Source organism: Loxodonta africana, chromosome 6, assembly GCF_030014295.1.
Source record: "Loxodonta africana isolate mLoxAfr1 chromosome 6, mLoxAfr1.hap2, whole genome shotgun sequence".
Classification (NCBI taxonomy): domain Eukaryota; kingdom Metazoa; phylum Chordata; class Mammalia; order Proboscidea; family Elephantidae; genus Loxodonta; species Loxodonta africana.
The window spans coordinates 125,714,442-125,733,235 of NC_087347.1; the positions used below are offsets into that span (position 1 = coordinate 125,714,442).

The window sequence follows — 18,794 nt, forward strand, 5'->3', positions numbered from 1 at the left end:
CTCCGTCGCTGGCCCTTCCTTGGAGCGAGGCTGCAAGGGCAAGGCGCTCAGGTGCCAGCGCGGGGGCCCGCCGCAGCGCCCGCTGCAGCGCCGCGCCAAGCCGCTCTCGAGCTCCGCTCCCGGGGCTCCGGCGCCTTCGCCTTCCGTCTCGGCCAAGTTGCCTCGGCCGGCCCTTTAGCCACCTTCCCCGCCCAGCGGCCGAGGAGTCGCTGCCGCCGCTTTCGCTACACCGGAGTGAGGGCTGCGGGGCCCCGACGCGGAGGATGGGGAGAAAGCTGCAGATGCCAAGGCACCCGGAGACGCCCGTGCGGCAGTGACCCACCAGCCCCCGCGGCCCGCCCGCTGCTGCCTCGACCGGCGCGCCTCTCCAGCCCCCGCAGCCCTCGGCACCCCTTGCCCGCCGCGCGGAAGCTCCAGCGGCCCGGCCGGCTCCCTCTCCCTGCGAGCCGGCAGCGGCCCTCCCGGCGGGCGGGCGGGCGGGCAGGCGGGCAGGCGGAGGCCCCGGCCGGCGCGGGGCGGGGGCGGGGCGGGGCGGCGCTCCCGGAGCCCGTAGCCGGGCCCTGCGCTAGGCTCGCCTCGCGGCGGGCACCCTCGTCGCCAGCGGCGCACCATGGACGGGCTGCCCGGTCGGGCGCTGGGGGCCGCCTGCCTTCTGCTGCTGGCAGCCGGCTGGCTGCGGCCCGAGGCCTGGGGTTCGCCCACGCCCCCGCCTGCCGCGCCGCCGCCGCCGCCGGGAGCCCCGGGCGGCCCGCAGGACACCTGCACTTCGTGCGGCGGTTTCCGGCGGCCCGAGGAGCCGGGCCGGATGGACGGCGACTTCCTGGAGGCCGTGAAGCGGCACATCTTGAGCCGCCTGCAGATGCGAGGCCGGCCCAACATCACTCACGCTGTGCCGAAGGCCGCCATGGTCACGGCCCTGCGCAAGCTGCACGCGGGCAAGGTGCGCGAGGACGGCCGCGTGGAGATTCCGCATTTCGACGGCCACGCCAGCTCGGCCGCCGACGGCCAGGAGCGCGTGTCTGAGATCATCAGCTTCGCCGAGACAGGTGGGTTAGGCCCTTGGGCCACCGGTCGCGGCCCGTGCTCCCTCCCCCACTCCCTCCCTCCTTGCCCGCGCCGGCCGTCGCTGCAGCTGCCAGCGCGCTCCAGGGACAACCGGGACTTCTGGCCCGGCCCACTCGCCTGTATATTTGCGCGCTCTCTCCCGTTTGCGTTTCATATCTCCCAGATTGCAGACCCCTTCCTGCCTCCATCGCCTAGCGCCGTGCCCTCCGCCCCGGCTCTCCGGAATCCGGCCCCAGCGCCTGGGTGCGCGCCCCCCTCCCGGCAGATGCGTGCGGCCCTGGCTCCGCGGGCTTTTGCTTGGCGATTACTTAATGTTTTTGTTTCCCAGGAAGTGTAGGCTTAGCAGTGTGGACAGAGATGTGTGTGCTTGTTGATATACGTGGGCCGAAGGAGTATGTGTGTGTGTGTGTGTCTCCCTGCCTCCCTCCCTGCCTGCCTGCCTGCCTGCCTGCGTGAGAGGCCCTCGGGGCCGCTTCCATCACCGGGTGGCGTGGGCTTGCCAGGATTGCTGAAGCCTCGCTGAGGAGAGCTAGGCAACCTCTCTTCGATTGTGTGGGCATCGGAATCGGGCGGAAGGCAGGCTTCTCAACAGGTTCCATCCTTGACGCAGAGAAAGATGCGGCTCGGGGGCAGCCCGGTGCCTTTGGGTTGGCTGACAGCGGCAGCAGCCACCTCGCCTAAGAGCTTCTGAGTTCGTAGTTAACAAAGGGTTGGAGTTCTTTCCGGAATTTCCCCCGGCCCCAGATGGTGAATCTCTACCACTGTCTTAAATATAAAAATCAGGGAGAAAAAAAAAAAATCTTTGGGAACTTTAAGAGGAAGAGGAAAGTGTGCTTCATTCGAAATGGTGCAAGCGCTTTCGACTCTGCTGTCCTTTTCAGGACTTGAATGAGCCAGGCTGGCTTTTGTGCCTGCAGCTCAGCCCCATTTGTGCGAGGGGACTGCAGAGAAGGTCTCCGAGGGGGGAAGCCCCTGTGCAAGCAGGGAGTGGGGACGGAGAGCCTGGGGGCGGTCTGTGTCCCTGGCTGCAAGTGCTCCCCACCCCGCAGCAGCAGGCAGCCGGTGCTGGAGCCGCCTGGGGATGAAAAGGGATGAGAAGTTTTGCATGGCCGAGTGTGGAGAAAAGCAGAGACAATCGGGCTGGTTTGTGCTCAGAAAGAAACGCACTGTCGTTTTAGCTGTCCGCTGGAGTCAGGGGAGCTCCGCATGCAATTAGAGGGCTCTTAGAGGGCTCAGATAAAAAGGTGCTTTGGGGGCTGGGGTAGAAATGTGATTCGGGAAGGTCGAGGAGGGCCTTTTGGTCCCAGTGGCACAAAATGACAGCGGGGGCTGTTATATTTCTGGTCCGTTTCGTGGAGCCAGCTCTTTGACTTATAAATAACAGATTCAGGTCACAGGCAGCTCATCCAAGACCAGCTTTTAAGGCTGCCGTTTCCCCCATTTCAAAGTCAGATGTCTGTGTTATTAGGGAGCCAGGCGAGGCCTGAGAAGGGGGCTTAGGGGGGCAGTGGTGAGAGATTTGATAAAACCAGCCCTGGCCACGCAGTCACCTGATTTGTTCTTCCTGCAGAAAAGAAAGAGAAAAGTGGAGATTGTCAGAGGGAAGGGTCACTGAAATGTGATGTGGGATGAGAGGAGGTGGCTGGGGGTTGGCACCACCTCTCCTGTTGAACTGAATTATTGAGAAGCTAACGAGCCAGCCCCCTTGTTCCTTGGCGACTTTGAATGTGCTGTGAGCAGGGAGCCAGGGTCTGGTGAAAGGATTGAACCTCCAGTGTCTTGTCCCTTAGAGAAGCACTCAGAGCGAGGGACTTTGCAGCCCTTGGACCCCTGTTCCAGTGTCAGAAACCTGAGCAGAGCCTGCTTGTTTGCAGTGGAGGTTTTACTGGGGGTTGGATCAGATCTCGCTTAGGTAAACACAGCCAAGAGGCGGTAGGTGGCTCAGCTGGGTTTTGCAATGCCCTAAGTTAACTTAAAAAAAAAAAAGCGCTCCTGAAACACCCCCGCCACCCATCATCAGTGCAGTCCTGGGTTTGTTTTTCAGATTTCACAGATACCCATAACAACTTGTTAAGATCTTGGCCTCCTGACAAGTTCCTCTGTTGATCTTTGAGGCCTGACAGCCTGTCTGCAGGGGCCCTGGCCTGGGAGAGGTGAGGCAGGATTTCATGGGCCTGGACCCTCTCTCTCTAACCTGGTTGGGGTTTCTCAATAGGAAATAATTTTCTCTGCCTCTCCCAGGTTACAGCCAGAGGCCCTGGCCCCAGGAATGGCAGTTTTGGTCAATAACGTTTTCCATCTGTGTGGAGAGTCGGCATTCCAGCACTGTGCAGTCCAGAGCCCGTTTCCCCCACTGCCTTGCCTTCTCCTTGAATTAACTCGGCCTGCTCTCCCCTTCCCCGCAGATGGCCTCGCCTCCTCCCGGGTCCGCCTGTACTTCTTCATCTCCAATGAAGGCAACCAGAACCTGTTTGTGGTCCAGGCCAGCCTCTGGCTGTACCTAAAACTGCTACCCTACGTCCTGGAGAAGGGCAGCCGGCGGAAGGTGCGGGTCAAAGTGTACTTCCAGGAGCAGGGCCGCGGTGACAGGTGGAACATGGTGGAGAAGAAGGTGGACCTCAAGCGCAGCGGCTGGCACACCTTCCCACTCACTGAGGCCATCCAGGCCCTGTTTGAACGGGGTGAGCGGAGGCTGAGCCTGGACATACAGTGCGAGGGCTGCCAGGAGCTGGCCGTGGTGCCGGTGTTTGTGGATCCCAATGAGGAGTCACACCGGCCCTTCGTGGTAGTGCAGGCACGGCTGGGTGACAGCAGACATCGCATCCGCAAGCGGGGCCTGGAGTGCGATGGCCGCACCAGCCTCTGTTGCAGGCAACAGTTCTACATTGACTTCCGCGTCATTGGGTGGAATGACTGGATCATCGCGCCCACTGGCTACTATGGGAACTACTGCGAGGGCAGCTGCCCAGCCTACCTGGCGGGGGTCCCTGGCTCTGCCTCCTCCTTCCACACGGCAGTGGTAAATCAGTACCGCATGCGGGGCCTGAACCCCGGCATGGTAAACTCCTGCTGCATCCCCACCAGGCTCAGCACCATGTCCATGCTCTACTTTGACGACGAGTACAACATCGTGAAGCGGGATGTGCCCAACATGATCGTGGAGGAGTGCGGCTGCGCCTGACGCTCCCGGGTGGGCTTCTCCCAGCCCCTCTGGGAACGGGGTGCACGGCAGGCTGTGCGCGGTCCTCCCATTGGGCTGGAGAGCTGGTGGCAGAGTGAGGCCTGACCTATTTTTCTACTGCATAGAGTGACCTGTCGAAAGCAGAGTGGGGACCCTCAATGGACATGAAATACTTTAAAATGCACTCGTAACATGCACAGACGCATCCTGCCACCCACACAGCAGCCTCCAGGATACCAGCAAATGGATGCGGTGACAAATGGCAGCTTAGCTACAAATGTCTGTCAGCCTGAGAGAATGGGGTGAACAGCCACCATTCCCACCAGCTGGCCTGGCCACTCTGAATTGCGCCTTCCGAGCACACATAAAAGCACAAAGACAGAGACACAGAGAGAGAGCGCAGAGAACCAGAGAGGAAAAGCCAGTGCGGGGGCAGGGAGCCGATGGGCAGGCAGAGGGCTGCATGTCCCCCTTTGCTTATACAAGGCCTGCTCTGCCTCCCTGCCTGGGGTCCTTCCTGCCACAAGACCAAGGAGCCTTGTAGAGGTGGAAGAGGGCCAGAAAGGACCCACCTGCCAGGGACCATGAAGCAGGGGCAGTGACCATTGGACTGTTGGTCACTTGGGTCCCTGACATGACTTAGTGTGTTTTTTGGGGGGTGGGGAGGGGGAAGGTGAGAGGGGTTTTAATTTGATGCTTTAACTGATCACTAGCAGTTGACAGGTCATCTCTGCCAGTTGTATAACGGAAAAGGGGCTTTTCTACCAGGTATGACCTTTAAGTTAAAAATATAATTGTTCTAAATGGAAAAAAAAAAAAAGTTGCAATCTGCGTCCTTCACTGGGGACGTCTATGACTGGTTGAGGGGGGGTGGGAATGACCCCTAGGCATGTGGACGAGTCCAGAAGAGGAATGGTGGTGTGGAGGCATTCTGGAAATGCTCTGGGTGCCCCCTGCTGCGGGGGCACCAGGGGAGGAGAGCAGCTTAGCTGACCTTGGAGAGGTGGGGAAGGCTTTCGGCCACTTGGCAGAAGTTGCCAAGGTGGGCCCCAGCCACCAGGGCTGACCAGGGGCCTGGCCCCCCCGCCCCCCCGCCCACCCACCCACCTGCCCCATGCAGCACTTGCACACCTGCCTGAGCACACACGCTGTAGCACTTGCCGATCTCCACGTGTCCAGAAGTGGCCCTTGGCAGAGCACGGAACTTGCTCACCCTCTAGATAGCCAAGTGCCACGTGAACTATGCAATTTAAAGGGTTGACCCACACTAGACGAAACTGGACTCGTATGACTCTTTTTATATTTTTTTATACTTGAAATGAAATCCTTTGCTTCTTTTTTAAGCGAATGATTGCTTTTAATGTTTGCACTGATCTAGTTGCATGATTAGTCAGAAACTGCCATTTGAAAAAAGAAGTTATTTTTATAGCAGCAAAAAAAAAAAAAAAAAAAAGAATACAGTTAAATGTATTATACATAATTTTGGAACCAAAGAGGCCAAGAGATCAGTTTTCATTTTTATTAGATGGTGAGACCATCTTCTGTGATGTAGATGTTCTGAACAACCCCTCGAGCGGCCTGCCAGCATTTCAGGGTATAAATGGATTTTGTTTATTCAGTTTGATGTGTCTTTTCTATCCTTACACACCTAGAAGGTAGAGTAAAAACGACAATGGTAGAATGCAGGTGTGTATCTTTAAATCTCCAACTTTATGTTTATTTAATAAAGCTTCCTTTAGGTTTTGTTTCATCATAATTTAAAACCAAACAATTTTCCCCATAGACTTGCTGTTAAAGTATTTTACGTCTGTGTACAGTTTAAGAAAATAAAAGATGGAGTGCCACAGGCTTCTTGCCTTGTGTGATATTTGGGGGGCGGGGGGGTCTGGGTGGGAGGTGGGTGGGGGGAGGGGTGAGTCCAGGTGCCAGGCTTTGGCACCAGGCAGCCTCCAGGCTTGCTCCCGGCACTCTCTGAGTCCTTGCCATGAGCACGTATGTCAGTCAGAGATTCGAGGAAAAATGGCAGGAGATCAAAATGAAGGACAATTAGCAAATTCATGAATTACACATTTGTTTACTCTTCTAGACCCAGGACTAATTATGTTTCACCAAGGCTTCATATATTACCATTTGAAAGTGCTGGGTTGAGGCCCATTCCTGGAAGGGGATGTAAAACCTGGGAGATTGAAGCTTACCTGAGAAAGTGAGGTACTTAACCTCCGTTTACTAACAGTGACCACAGTCCAGAAGGGTTTGTGGAAACAGCGCCATGAGTGTGTTAATCTTCCTTTTTTTTGTGTGTGTGAGGGAGGAGGGCTTGGTGGTTCAGCGGAAGAATTCTCGCCTTCCATGTGGGAGATGTGGGTTCGATTCCCAGCCAGTGCACCTCATGCGAAGCTACCACCTGTCTGTCAGTGGAAGCTTATGTGTTGCTCTGACGCTGAACAGGTTTTAGCAGAGCTTCCAGTCTAAGATTAGGAAGAAAGACCTGACGGTCTACCTCCAAAAATCAGCCCATGAAAACCCTGTGGATCACAGTGGATCCACAACCGATCGTGGGGATGGTGCCGGACCAGGCAGCATTTTGTTCCATTGTGCATGGGGTGACCAGGAGTTGGGCCAACTCCACGGCACTTAACAACAGCTGGGGTTTTAATTGGTGTTAGGTGGTGGTAGCTGTAAAAATAGTCCAACTCCAACCGCAGGTGTGACTTAGATGGCAACTACGTGCTGCTAACATGCACCTCACATCAAGCGTTTGTGGGAAGTGGGTTCATCTTCGTTTTCCAGAGTCTGGAATCTGAAGCTCAGAGAGGTTCAGGGCCTGTCTGAGGTCACACATCCAGAATAAGGGCCCAGTTGCCATGACTGCTCCACCATGACTGCAGTCTTCAGGCCATGCCCTCTCCTGTTGGCCCTGCAGGGCCAGTGGGGCTGCCTCTGGGGGTTGGGACACATGTGGTCTTTCCCGAGAATCCCAGGACATATGAGCAGGTGGGACCGTAGAGATTATCTAACCCCACCGAGTAGCAATGGGGAGATTGAGTGAGGCCCAGGCAACGGAGGCAGGGTGGTATCTTAGTTCACACAGCCAGCTGGTGGCAGGGGTGACCTTCTGGCCTCTATCTTTTCCAAACCAAGAACTCACTGTCTGCCAGGCTTTCAGGTGGATTTCTTGATCTGCAAAGTTGGGACGGTATAAAAATTAACGGGGGCAAAGAGGCAGACTTCACAAATGCACGCTGGCCTGGCTTTCCAGGGTGTGGGCCACACTCTAGCTGCCCCTCTGCTCCACAGTGGGCTCGGCCCAGCCCCTTGGGTTTTTGCAGGTGGCCACCAGGTGGGCCAGCGTAAGAGCACCGTGCTGTTTGGATGCTGAGCACCTGTGGGGTCCTTCCTGGGCTGAGCTTCACAGGATGATCCCGTGGGTCCCTGTAGTAGCCCCAGGAGGGCCCTAGGGCTGCATGGTCATGTAGCCAGTGGGCCAGCAGACACGGTCCTGGAGCAGCTTTCCACTGGCCTTCTCTGGCACGTGTCCTGTGGGTCCCGGCGTGCCTGGGGTCATGGTGTGTACCGGTGCCTGTTCTGAGGGGTGCAGTGAGGATGGCCACACACTCCTCCCTGGGCTGGGCCTTCTCCCTGTCATAGGGCCAGGCAGCTTTCTGTGCTTCTGGGGTCACTGGCTTCCCTTTTCCTTGCTTGCTCACTCAGCCCTCCTCTTCTGCCTGGTGCTCCTTTCTATTCTCCCCCCTTATCTTCTCAGCAGACCTGCCCTCAGGGACCCACTCCCTGCAGATGCACCCAGAGTCCAGCTGCCAGGCCCAGGGAGCAGGCATCCCACACTGCCCAGCACCTTTGGCTGAAATCGGCCTGCTGGATTTTAAGATACTTCCTTCCCTCCCTCCCTCTGGCTACTAGGCCACTCATTCTCACCCCCAGGCCCCCCTGGAAGCAGTGGGACAGGCAGGGCTAGCTGGAGCCAGAAGACCACCCCCCCCACTGGCCTCCAATGTCCCCACCCCCAGCCATTGAGATGCCTGCAGTTCCACCCTGCAGGGTTCATCTCTTGACTAAATGTCAAGATGCCCTGGATCCTCAGGGGCTCAGGGGCTCCTTGGCCTGTGGTGGGGTGGAGGGAGCCTGTTAGCTATTCTTCCACACTGATGTGGGGTGGGGTGTTCCGGCACTGGGGTGAGGGGAGCCCCAGTGGAGACTGCGCCTTCCCCAGGGACAGCCGCCCCTCTTGTCCCCGGTTCCCCAGTCAGTCAGACTCAGGGTCCAACACTCAGAGGCCCAGCCTGAGGCCCGGCTCAGAGGGGGGCACCCAGCCAGAAGGGCAGTCATAAAGGAGGGCCTGCTATGTGTCAGTTACCTGTTACATATGGTGACACCATTACTGCCTGGTACAGAGGCCCAGGGCACTGGGATCCCACAGGGTCACACTCCACAACCCAGGTGAGGGCCCGGGAGAGGACTTCGGTGGGGCTTGCAGGGAGCATGGGCCCTGTACTGTGGCCAGCCCTGACCCACCTGGAACTCTGGCCAGTCCAGCACCACCTGGCCATGCTTCTACAAGGCTGGGGGACAGGAGAAGCGGGTGGGAAGGTCACAGGCACCACCCGGCCATGCAGACAGCTTTGGGTGAAGAAAGTGCCTTTGCAGGCAAAGAAATGGGACCAAAACTCTCTTCCTAGGGGCAGAGGCCCTGGGGGCACCCGCAGTCCAGTTGCTAGGCTTTCAGTGGGGTGTTCTGAGGAAATCTGCAAGAGGAGCTGGGGTCTGCCCTACTCCGAGGGTGGATGAGCTGCTGTGTGAGCCGCTGCTCCACGTGGGGCTGTAGGGGAGCTGACGGCTGTGTGTTGGCTGTGTATGTATGTGAGGGGGTTATGGTTGTTCATGGGTATGGATGGGTCACTGTGGTTGTGGTTGAGTGATGTGCTGTTTTATGATTGTATAAAACCATAGTGGTGTAGTGGTTACAAGCTATGGTGCTAACCCAAAGGTAGGCAGTTCAAATCCACCAGGTGCTCCTTAAAAGCCCTGTGGGGCAGTTCTCCTGTCTTTTAAGGTCACTATAAGTAGGAATTGACTCTACGGCAATGGGTTTGGGGTTTTTTTTTTTTTTAATGTGACTGTCTATATGCCGAGCTTTATGTAGGACCCCTGACGTGTAATGGTGGCTGTGTGTGGTTGGCTGTATCTGAAGTTGTGAGTTGTGTGGGTGGTTGTGTATGTGTGTGAGACTGTGTGTAGGTGAGCAGGGTGTGAGGTACGTGGCATGTGGTTGCATCGTTGGCTGTGTGATTTGCTTCCTCACCAAGAGGCTTCCTGCCCAGATATGTCTTTCTATAATTGGGGTACTTATGCTGTTAAATGTGGGCCATTTTGTGAGTTCCACTCGCAGTTAGCATCCACAATCACAGTCAGGCCCAGCAGGTGTTGGGTGGGTTGGGCCAGGTGGTCTTTGTGGGTGCCCTTGGTGTGGCTTCACAGCCCTGCTGCCCTGGCCTGGCCACCCAGTGCAGGAGTGGCATGGGTGGGGGCAGAGTGGGGATGGGCCCAGGGGTCTCCACTGTGTCCTTGCAACCCAGAAGCAGGAGCACTTCAAAAGTGGGAAGACACCACCGGGGTCTGTCATTCGATAAACATTTCTTGGGGCCTGTTGTTAAGTGCTGGGGGTTCACACATCATCTTGCAGTCAACCTCACAGCACTTGGAGAGGGGAGGGTGGGTATGAATACCCCATTTTATGGATGAGAAGACTGAGGGCAGGAGCAAGGGAGCCATTCACCGATGATTGCACAGCTCACCAGTAGTAGCAGAGCTAGATTTGGCCCCAGGCAGCTGGTTCTAGAGCCACTCACAGCCACTGGGCTGCCCAGGACGAGGGATGGGGGTGGGGCTGGCTGTTTGGGGTTTGCCTGGAGGGCTGGGGCTCAAAGTGTTTTGGATAAACGTTCATTTGGGAGGGGACCACTGTCCCCATCCATGACTCCAGACTGAACAAAGCAGGGCAGGAGCAGGAAAACTGGCCCAGTGGTGGGGTGGAGGTGGCCCAAAAGACTCCTCATTGTGAATAGTCACTGGGAGCCTACCAGATTGGCCACCCTGTCAGTGTCCTCATCTGTAAAATGGGGACAATGACAATGCCTACCTCGGGGGGCTGTCGTGAGCATTAGCGTGCTCAGAACAGGGTCAGGCACAGTATGGTTTTGTGTTGCTGCTTTCCAGCATTTTCTTTGTGTCAGGGAGGGTGCCAGAGGCCCAGCCAGAGAGCCCCACCCTTTTCCCACAAGGCTGTCACTAGACCAGACCTCTTTCGGTCTCAGTTATTCATTCAATGAATATTCATAGAGGTGGTGACTTCAGCATTAGCTAACACTTACTGAAAATTTGCTGCCATCAGATAACACTGCTTGGCAACACCCCGGTGTTAACCTTTACAACCTCCCTGTCGAGGTGTGAGGGTGCCCATTTTACCGATGAGGAAGCTGGGCTCAGGGAAGCTGAGTGTCTTGCTTGAGGCCTCAGCTGTTCCAGGGGAGGAGCCGTGCCTGTGGCCTTCCTGATTCTGCCTCCTTTCCCTTCAGTGTCCGCCAGAGAGCTGCTGGGAGGGCAGAGGGGACAGGTCCACTGAGGGGCTGTGAGTGAGCAAGTCCCAGAAGGCCTTCGAAGTCCCTCAGCTGGCCCCAGCCCTCCTCCTCCTTCATCTCCTCCCTGTAGCGGGCACATAAGGGTCCACTTCCCAGATCAACATGTGCCCACCTGGGACGGCCACTCCATGGACAGGAATGGGGACCTGGGGCCCCCAAGTACCCTCGAAGAATCTGATGGGGACACAGACCCACTGAGAAAATGCACATGGACCAAGTGTGATTTCAAGGCGGGGGGGGAGGGTCTTAGAAATCACCAGGCTAGATAACCATAGAAGCAGAGAGAGAGAGATGAATGAATGAGTGAATGAATGAAGGAATGGCAGAAGGAGCCTTTGCTATACCCACCCCTTCTTTTCAGGGAGCTCCTAGAGCCCTCCGTCCTACCTGCCGGCGGGATGCAGAGGCAGACTAAGGCAGGGTGTGGGGGAGCACGCGCCGCTCCCCATTTTTCCCTCCTATCCTTTCTCCCCGTTCTCACCTCACTCTCTTTTCAGGCCCCTTCACCTCATTTCTGCTCCCGGTGTGTCCCCCAGCCCAGCCCAGCCTCTCTTAGACTGGAATGAGGGGCGTGGGGAGGCTAGGGTTTGCCACGTCTGCCCTCCCTTACTGCAGGGCCTGCAGATGGGAGAGCAAGTCAGGGTGGGGCCTAGGATGTGTTTGTGTGTGTAAATCTGCATGGCATCTCCACCCGCTAAGGGAGCCCCGGGGCTTGTGGAGAGAGCCCTACACCTCTTGGAGCCCAGAGCCTGCTTTCTGGGCCCCTGGGGACACCCAGGCAAAGGTCTACTCGCCCCCAGACCTCAACGTCTTCATTTATGTGTCGGGGTTCTGCCCACAGGCCTTGGAGGGCAGTTCTGAGGGTCAAGTGGGATGTGGCGGAAAGAGTAGCTGACGAGTTGTCGGGCTCCGTGCTGGGCTTTAGGAGGTCACATCACTTCTCGTAATAGCTAAACAAGGAACTAAGTTACTCTCTGCATTGACTCTCCTGCCTCGCCACTGAGTTCCTAAGGGGCAGTAGGTTCTAAGCACTAGCTCTGAGAAAGCGTCCTAAATTCCCTCCCCTGGAAGGGGCTCTAGTGACGGCTAGACTCCTTTGAGGCCGGTGTCCTTCCTAGGAGGGGCTCAGTGACCCCCTCAGTACCAATGGTACAAATGGCACTGAACAAGCCCCTGCCCCCAAGCTGCTCCCTTGTAAGCCCGGAACCTGTTCCCTAGGGTACAGCTTAGTCCTGGGAAGTGCAACGCACCAGGTGCGCTCTAGGCAGGTCCTGCCTTTTGGGGGTGGACAGCACAAGCCAGCACTGCAGTTGGGGTCCTAGAAGGTCTGTTTGCACAACATGTGCTTGGCATTTGCCCACCCCTCTGGGGTGCTGTTCTAAGGGAATATCAGACACATTCGCTTCCCTGCATAAAACCCTTCCATGGCTGTCTTAGTCTCCTAGTGCGTGCTGCTATAATAGAAGTACCACAAGTGGATGGCTTTAACGATGAGAAATTTATTTTCTCATGATCTAGTAGGCCAGAAGTCCAAATTCAGGCGTCAGCTCCAGGGGAAGGCTTTCTCTCTCTCTGTCAGCTCTGGAAGAAGGTCCTTGTCGTCAGTCTCCCCAGGTCAAGGAGCTTCTCAGTGCAGGGACCCCGGGTCCAAAGGACGCGCTATTCTCCTGGCTCTTGTTTCTTGGTGGTATGAGGTCCCCCATGTCTCTCTGCTCGCTTCTCTCTTTTATATCTCAAAAGAGATTGGCTTCAGACACAACCTAATCTTATAGATTGAGTCCCGCCTCATTAACATAACTGCCACTAATCCCACCCCATTAACATCATAGAGGTAGGATTTACAACACACAGGAAAATCACATCAGATGACAAAATGGTGGATGATCACACAATACTGGGAATCATGACCAGGCCAAGTCAACACACATTTTTGGAGGACACAATGCAGTCCATAACAGTGGCTTCTGAAGTCTGATGTCTGATGGGCTTACCAGAGCCCAGGCCAGCTGGCCCACCTCCCCCACCTCCTGTACTTCATGCTCAGGCTGCTGTCCCCATGTCCCTGTGTTCCCATGCACAGCTCATACCCTCACCTACTGGCCTTCCAAAGGCTGCCCTCTTTGCTTGGGACATCCTTTCTTCCCCTCTTTATGTGGCTAATGGCTATCCATGCTTCAGGTCTCTGGGCAGGAGCACTGCCTCCCAAGGTTCAGGAAGCTCCTTTTGCTGTCTCACCTGTGGTCACTGACCATGTACAAACCTGCCTGCCCAGGGAGGCTGTGAGCAGGGCTGGGGGAGCCTGTGTTGTCCCTACTACATCATAAGTGCCCGAGGCACATTTGTTAAACGGGTAAAGGAACACCAGCCTGGGGGTGAGAAGTCTCATCTTGCTTACCCATTTTCCTGCTGGAGCAACTGAGGCTGATGGTGCAAGTAGCCACACCTCTTATTTTTCTCCCTTCTAAGAGCACCCCATGCCCCACAGGTGATTCACGTAATAGCATTTTTAAAGCCTGTAATTTCCCCAAGCGTTTGGGCTGCAGGGTGAAGTTCAGCCTCATTTACAAGCTGCTGCCGCCACCGGCCAAGGCAATGCCAGCCCAGCTGGGTGGTGACCTATTCCACTGGCTACTGTAAAATACCCTTGCTGGGTTCCAGCTCCTCCCTGGGACTCCTGGCACCCCGAAAAAGGCATTCCTCCCTGTCCTGTCTTCCCCTCTCGGAAGAGTGTGGTTTGCCACCCGAGGGTGTCTCAGAAAAGCTCAGCTCTAATTAATCAATCACCGAGAGATGAATTGGTTACAGTGGAGCCACGCTTCCCTGCAGTGACTGCTGTATTAATGGCTGCCAATTATTTTCAGCATTAATAATTAATGCTTTAGCCGGGCCGGAGAAGGAGCTGGAATGTACACAGGTCCCGCATCAGTGCCCCGGCCAGCCTGCCACCGAATGCTGCTCATGGTCTTGTGAGGCTCTAAGCAGGACGTCCCACTGATGGTTCTCTGCTATGTCAGCATTAGAGAGAGGACTGAACCAGGAGTCAGGGCCCAGGCTCTGGGCAGGGTGGGCTGTGAGCTGCACGAGGGCAGGGGCCATGTCTAATAGTGCACAGCCGTATTCCTGGCCCCTGGAACAGTACCTGGCATGTAGGAGGTGCTCAATAAACACTTGTTGATTGATTGCCTTCTCCACGTCCTGCCACTCAGTTGCTGTGTTTTTTTTTTTTTTAACCCTTGCTAGCCTGTAGTTTTCTTATTTGAAAAGAGGGTGTCTGCACTAGATGGTTCATTCATTCATTCCTCTCGTATTCACTAAGCGCCTATTATATGCAGGCACAGAATCAACTCCCTACACAGTTCCTGGCAGCCACTCTCCTTGGAGAAGCAGCGCCCTGGATATTTGGAATGGCACCAGGAGAGGCAGGTCATACTGAGCTGGCTTCCACTCCCAGGCAGAGGCCCAGGCCTGCTGCCAGCCGGCTGTGTCCTCATGGCCTCCACTTATAGGGTTCTTATAGGGACGCTTTGTGGCTGGGAGCACCGTGCCTTAAGCCATGATGGTATGAAAAAATGTTCGCTTAGGCGCACCACTTCCCCTCTTCTGCACTTCAGTCTGGGGGTGGGTGCTGACACACGCTGGGGCCCACCAAAGGTCCAGGGTGGGCAGGGGGAGGTGGCTGGCATGGTGAGCCAGAGATGTGCTGGTGTGGTATTGGAAAGGCTGGTGATCCCCACCAGGGGGATATTTCTTTGTAAATTGAAAGAAGCCTCCTCTTCTGTCTTCTGTGAATTGTGGGAAGGCAGGCCCTTCCAGTTTTAGTGGTGTTTGCGGGGTGGGCATGGGGGATCCTGTTGCTGAAAGCTGACGATGTTTCAGGGCCTGGTTAGGTCGTAGGACTGTAGGGAAGTTATCCCACCTCTCATTCTATACATGGGGAAACTGAGGTCCACAGAGGGCCTCTGACTTACACGAGGCCCTACAGCTAATGCAGCTCAGTTAGTAGCCGGGTGGTTCCCAAGTGCTTGCTCTGGGCACAGTGCTTCCGGGCCCCTGCTGAGCAGAGGCAGAATCCCCAGGATGCCATACTCACCTGGCACTGGGATGCACATCTGTGTGCACAGGGCTCTCCAGGGCAAGAAGTAGGGGTATGGGAGCACTGAGGGGGAGGTAGGCACAGGGAGGGCTTCCTGGAAGAGGCAGGCTTCAGCTGGATGGCCCTAGCCAGGGTACCTTCCTGCAGGTTCCACCTGGGGCCACGGGCTCCTTGCTCCCTTGTTTCCCAAGAGGCTGCATAGGCCAGGGAATTAGAGCTTGGCCTGCAGCAGGCTGTGGTATGGCTCTGGAGACTCCCAGCTCTACCCTGTCCTAGTTGCGTGCCCTTGGGCTGGTTACTTAACCGTCGTGTCTTAGCTCCCTCATCATAAACTGGGGCTAGCTGGTATTGAGCTGAAGGCTTGTTGCACAGATCAAACGAGGAGATAATAATAGTAACAGCCACCACTGACTGAGCGCTCACTGTAGGCCAAGAGCCCTTTACATGTTTTCACCAGTGCACCAGGGAGGTGAAGAAACTGAGGCTCAGACAGGGGAAGTGACTTGCCCAAGGTCACACAGCATGGAAAAGCTGGAATTAAATCCCAGGTCCTGGGATGCCATCCTCCAAGGCCCAGCCCAGGCTGTGGGGTCTGGTTCTTTGAATGCAGGCCTCCCCTGAAGCAGAGCTGGGGAAGCAGAAACTCTGAAAGTGGTGCCAAGTGGGGCTCCTGAGGGACCAGATTGCCCAAGGAACCTCCTGAGAGAGTGTTGATGTCTTCACACTTGGTGTCAGTCCGACCTAAGTCCGGCCACTCTCAGGAACAGCCTTTTGTTGGGTCCAGTCCATGGAACTCAAAGTATCCCTTGGCCTCATCTAGAATGGCCACTTTCCCCACAGGCAGACCCAGAGTGCTCTGAGTATGCGCTTTTGGCTGGGCTCTGGCCAGGCCCTTTCCCAGCTCGGTCTACTCTTAGCCTGTGACACTTAGGCACCATGAGCCAGCCCCTGCACCTCCTCGAGGCTCTAGGCCAAGAGGTGCAAGGGGATCAGGTATGGCCTGGAGCTGGGGCCTGGCCAAGTGGACTCTGAGACCCAGGAGGTGGAGGAGGGGTCAGGAGGGTACCAGGGCCTCTCCCTATCCCTAAATGCTTTCCTAAAACTGCCCTGTTTGGGCCCTTATACAGAAGCCATTGGTAATGATAGGCAGAACTCAAAGGGGAGGTCAGTGCTCAGGCCAGGAGAGCCAGGAATAGAATGGGAGCCATTTACTGAGAGCTTTCTATGTACTAGACACGATGTAAAGACATGAAACATCTTTCATCACATTTCTTTGTCTGGAACCCAAGAGGCTATTATGGGAACCCAGAGGTAGGGCCCCCCACGTGTTTGTCACTTTGTCATACTGTGGGGGCTTGCGTGTTGCTGTGATGCTGGAAGCTATGCCACTGGTATCCAAATGCCAGCTCAGTATCATCAGTTAGAACAAGGCCAGGGGCCGGCTGCAGAACAGATCATCAATTGCTCACGTGTAAGTTCAAGTTGAAACTGAAGAAAATTAGAACAAGTCCACGAGAGCCAAGGTACGACCTTGAGTGTATTCCACCTGAATTCGGAGACCATCTCAAGAATAGATTTAACATGTGGGACACTAATGACAGGAGGCCAGATGAGTTGTAGAATAACATCGAGGACATCATACATGAAGAAAGCAAGAGGTCATTAAAAAGACAGGAAAGAAAGAAAAGACCAAAAGGGATGTCAGAAGAGACTCTGAAACTTGCTTTTGAACGTCAAGCAGCTAAAGCAAAAGGAAGAAATGATGAAGTAAATGAGTTGAACTGAGGATTTCAAAGGGCAGCTTGAGAAGACAAAGTAAAGTATTTTAATAACATACTCAAAGACCTGGAGGTAGAGAGAAGAACACACCCAGTATTTCTCAAGCCGAAAGAACTGAAGAAAAAATTCAAGCCTCGAATTGCAATATTGAAGGATTCTACGGGGAAAATATTGAATGACGTGGGAAACATCAAAAGAAGATGGAAGGGGCTGGTCTGAGTGTAGTGTGGGGCTTACAACAAGAGTAAAAAGATAACCTACAGACTGGGAAAAAATTTTGGCTATGGCAAATCCAACAAAGGTCTAATCTCTAAAATCTACAGGAAAATCCGACACCTCTGCAACAAAAAGACAAATAATCCAATTAAAATATGGGCAATGGAAATGAACAGACACTTCATCACAGAAGACATTCAAGCAGCCAACAGACACATGAAGAAATGCTCAAGATCACTCGACATTAGAGAAATGAAAATCAAAACCACAGTGAGATACCATCTCATCCTGTCATTACTGGCACTAATCAAGAGAACAGAAAATAACAAGTGTTGGAGTGGCTCCGGGGAGAAGGGAACTCTTATGCAGTCCTGGTGGGAATGCAAAATGGTACAACCAGTATGGAAAACAATATGGCATTTCCTTAGAAAGCTAGAAATAGGAATACCACATGATCCAGCAATCTCACTCCTAGAAATATATTCTAGAGAAATAAGAGCCATCACACAAATAGATATATGCATACCCATGCTCATTGCAGCACTGTTCACAAGAGCAAAAAGATGAAAACAACCTAGATGCCCATCAACAGATGAGTGAATAAACTATTGTGCATGTCATGAACTGAATTATGCCCTCCAAAAATGCGTGTATGAACTTAGCTGGGCCATGATCCCCAGTACTGTGTGGTTGTCCTCTATTTTGTGATTGTAATTTTATGTTAAAGAGGATTAGAGTGAGATTGTAACACCCTTACTAAGATCATATCACTGATCAGTGTAAAGGGAGTTTCCCTGGGGTGTGGCCTGTACCACCTTTTATCTTACAAGAGATAAAAGGAAAGAGAAGTAAGTGTGTGTCAGGGTTGTACCCTTTCACTATATCTATTCAATCTGTATGCTGAGAAAATAATCTGAGAAGCTGGGCTATATGAAGAAGAGTTGGGGACCTCTTACCACTAAGAAAGCAGTGGCAGGAGCAGAGTGCATCCTTTGGACCCAGGGTCCCTGTGTGGAGAAGCTCCTAGTCTGGGGGAAGATTGATGAGAAGGCCAACAGAGAGAGAAAGCCTTCCCCTGGAGCTGACACTCTAAATTCGGACTTTTAGCTTACTTCACTGTGAAGAAAAAAATTTGTCTTTGTTAAAGCCATCCACCTGTGGTATTTCTGTTATAGCAGCACTAGATGACTAAGACGGTACATACACACGATGGAGTACTATGCAGTGATAAAGAACAATGATCAATCTGTGAAGCATCTCACAACATGGACAAACCTGGAGGGCATCATTCTGAGTGAAATAAGTTAATCACAAAAGGACAAATATTGTATGAGACCACTACTATAAAAACTCATGAAAAGGTTTACACACACAAAAATAATCTTTGATGGTTACGAGCGAGGGGAGGGTAACCAAAACCAAACCAAACCCAGTGCCGTCAAGTCGATTCCGACTCATGGTGACCCTATAGGACAGAGTAGAACTGCCCCATAGAGTCTCTAAGGAGTGCCTGGCGGATTCGAACTGCCGACCTTTTGGCTAGCAGCCGTAGCACTTAACCACTGTGCCACTAGGGTTTCCGGAGGGGAGGGTGGGGATGGAAAAACACTAAATAGACAATAGATAAGTGGTAACTTTGGTGAAGGGTATGATAGTACACAATACTGGGGAAGCCAGCACAGCTTGTCCAAGGCAACATCACGGAAGCTCATAGACACATCCATACTCCCTGAGGGATCGAATTACTGGGCTGAAGGCTGTGGGGACTGTGGTCTCGGGGAACTTGTAGCTCAGCTGGCATAATACA

General features: G+C 54.4%; 1 protein-coding gene across 1 annotated transcript; it reads left to right on the forward strand.

Moving 5' to 3' along the window:
• Positions 1–610: 610 nt before the first annotated feature.
• INHBB (inhibin subunit beta B) lies at positions 611–5,702 on the forward strand. Its single transcript, XM_003416699.4, has 2 exons — positions 611–1,046; positions 3,471–5,702. Exons 1-2 carry the CDS (start codon positions 611–613, stop codon positions 4,244–4,246), a joined length of 1,212 nt encoding a protein of 403 aa, XP_003416747.1. The 3' UTR covers positions 4,247–5,702.
• Positions 5,703–18,794: the final 13,092 nt, after the last annotated feature.

What these genes read in the sequence shown, in the direction of transcription:
- INHBB (XM_003416699.4), top strand. Translation starts at nt 611, where the DNA reads ATGGACGGGCTGCCCGGTCGGGCGCTGGGGGCCGCCTGCCTTCTGCTG. An exon ending in CATCAGCTTCGCCGAGACAG is followed by an intron (nt 1,047 to 3,470) that starts GTGGGTTAGGCC and finishes CCTTCCCCGCAG; the next exon opens with ATGGCCTCGCCTCCTCCCGG.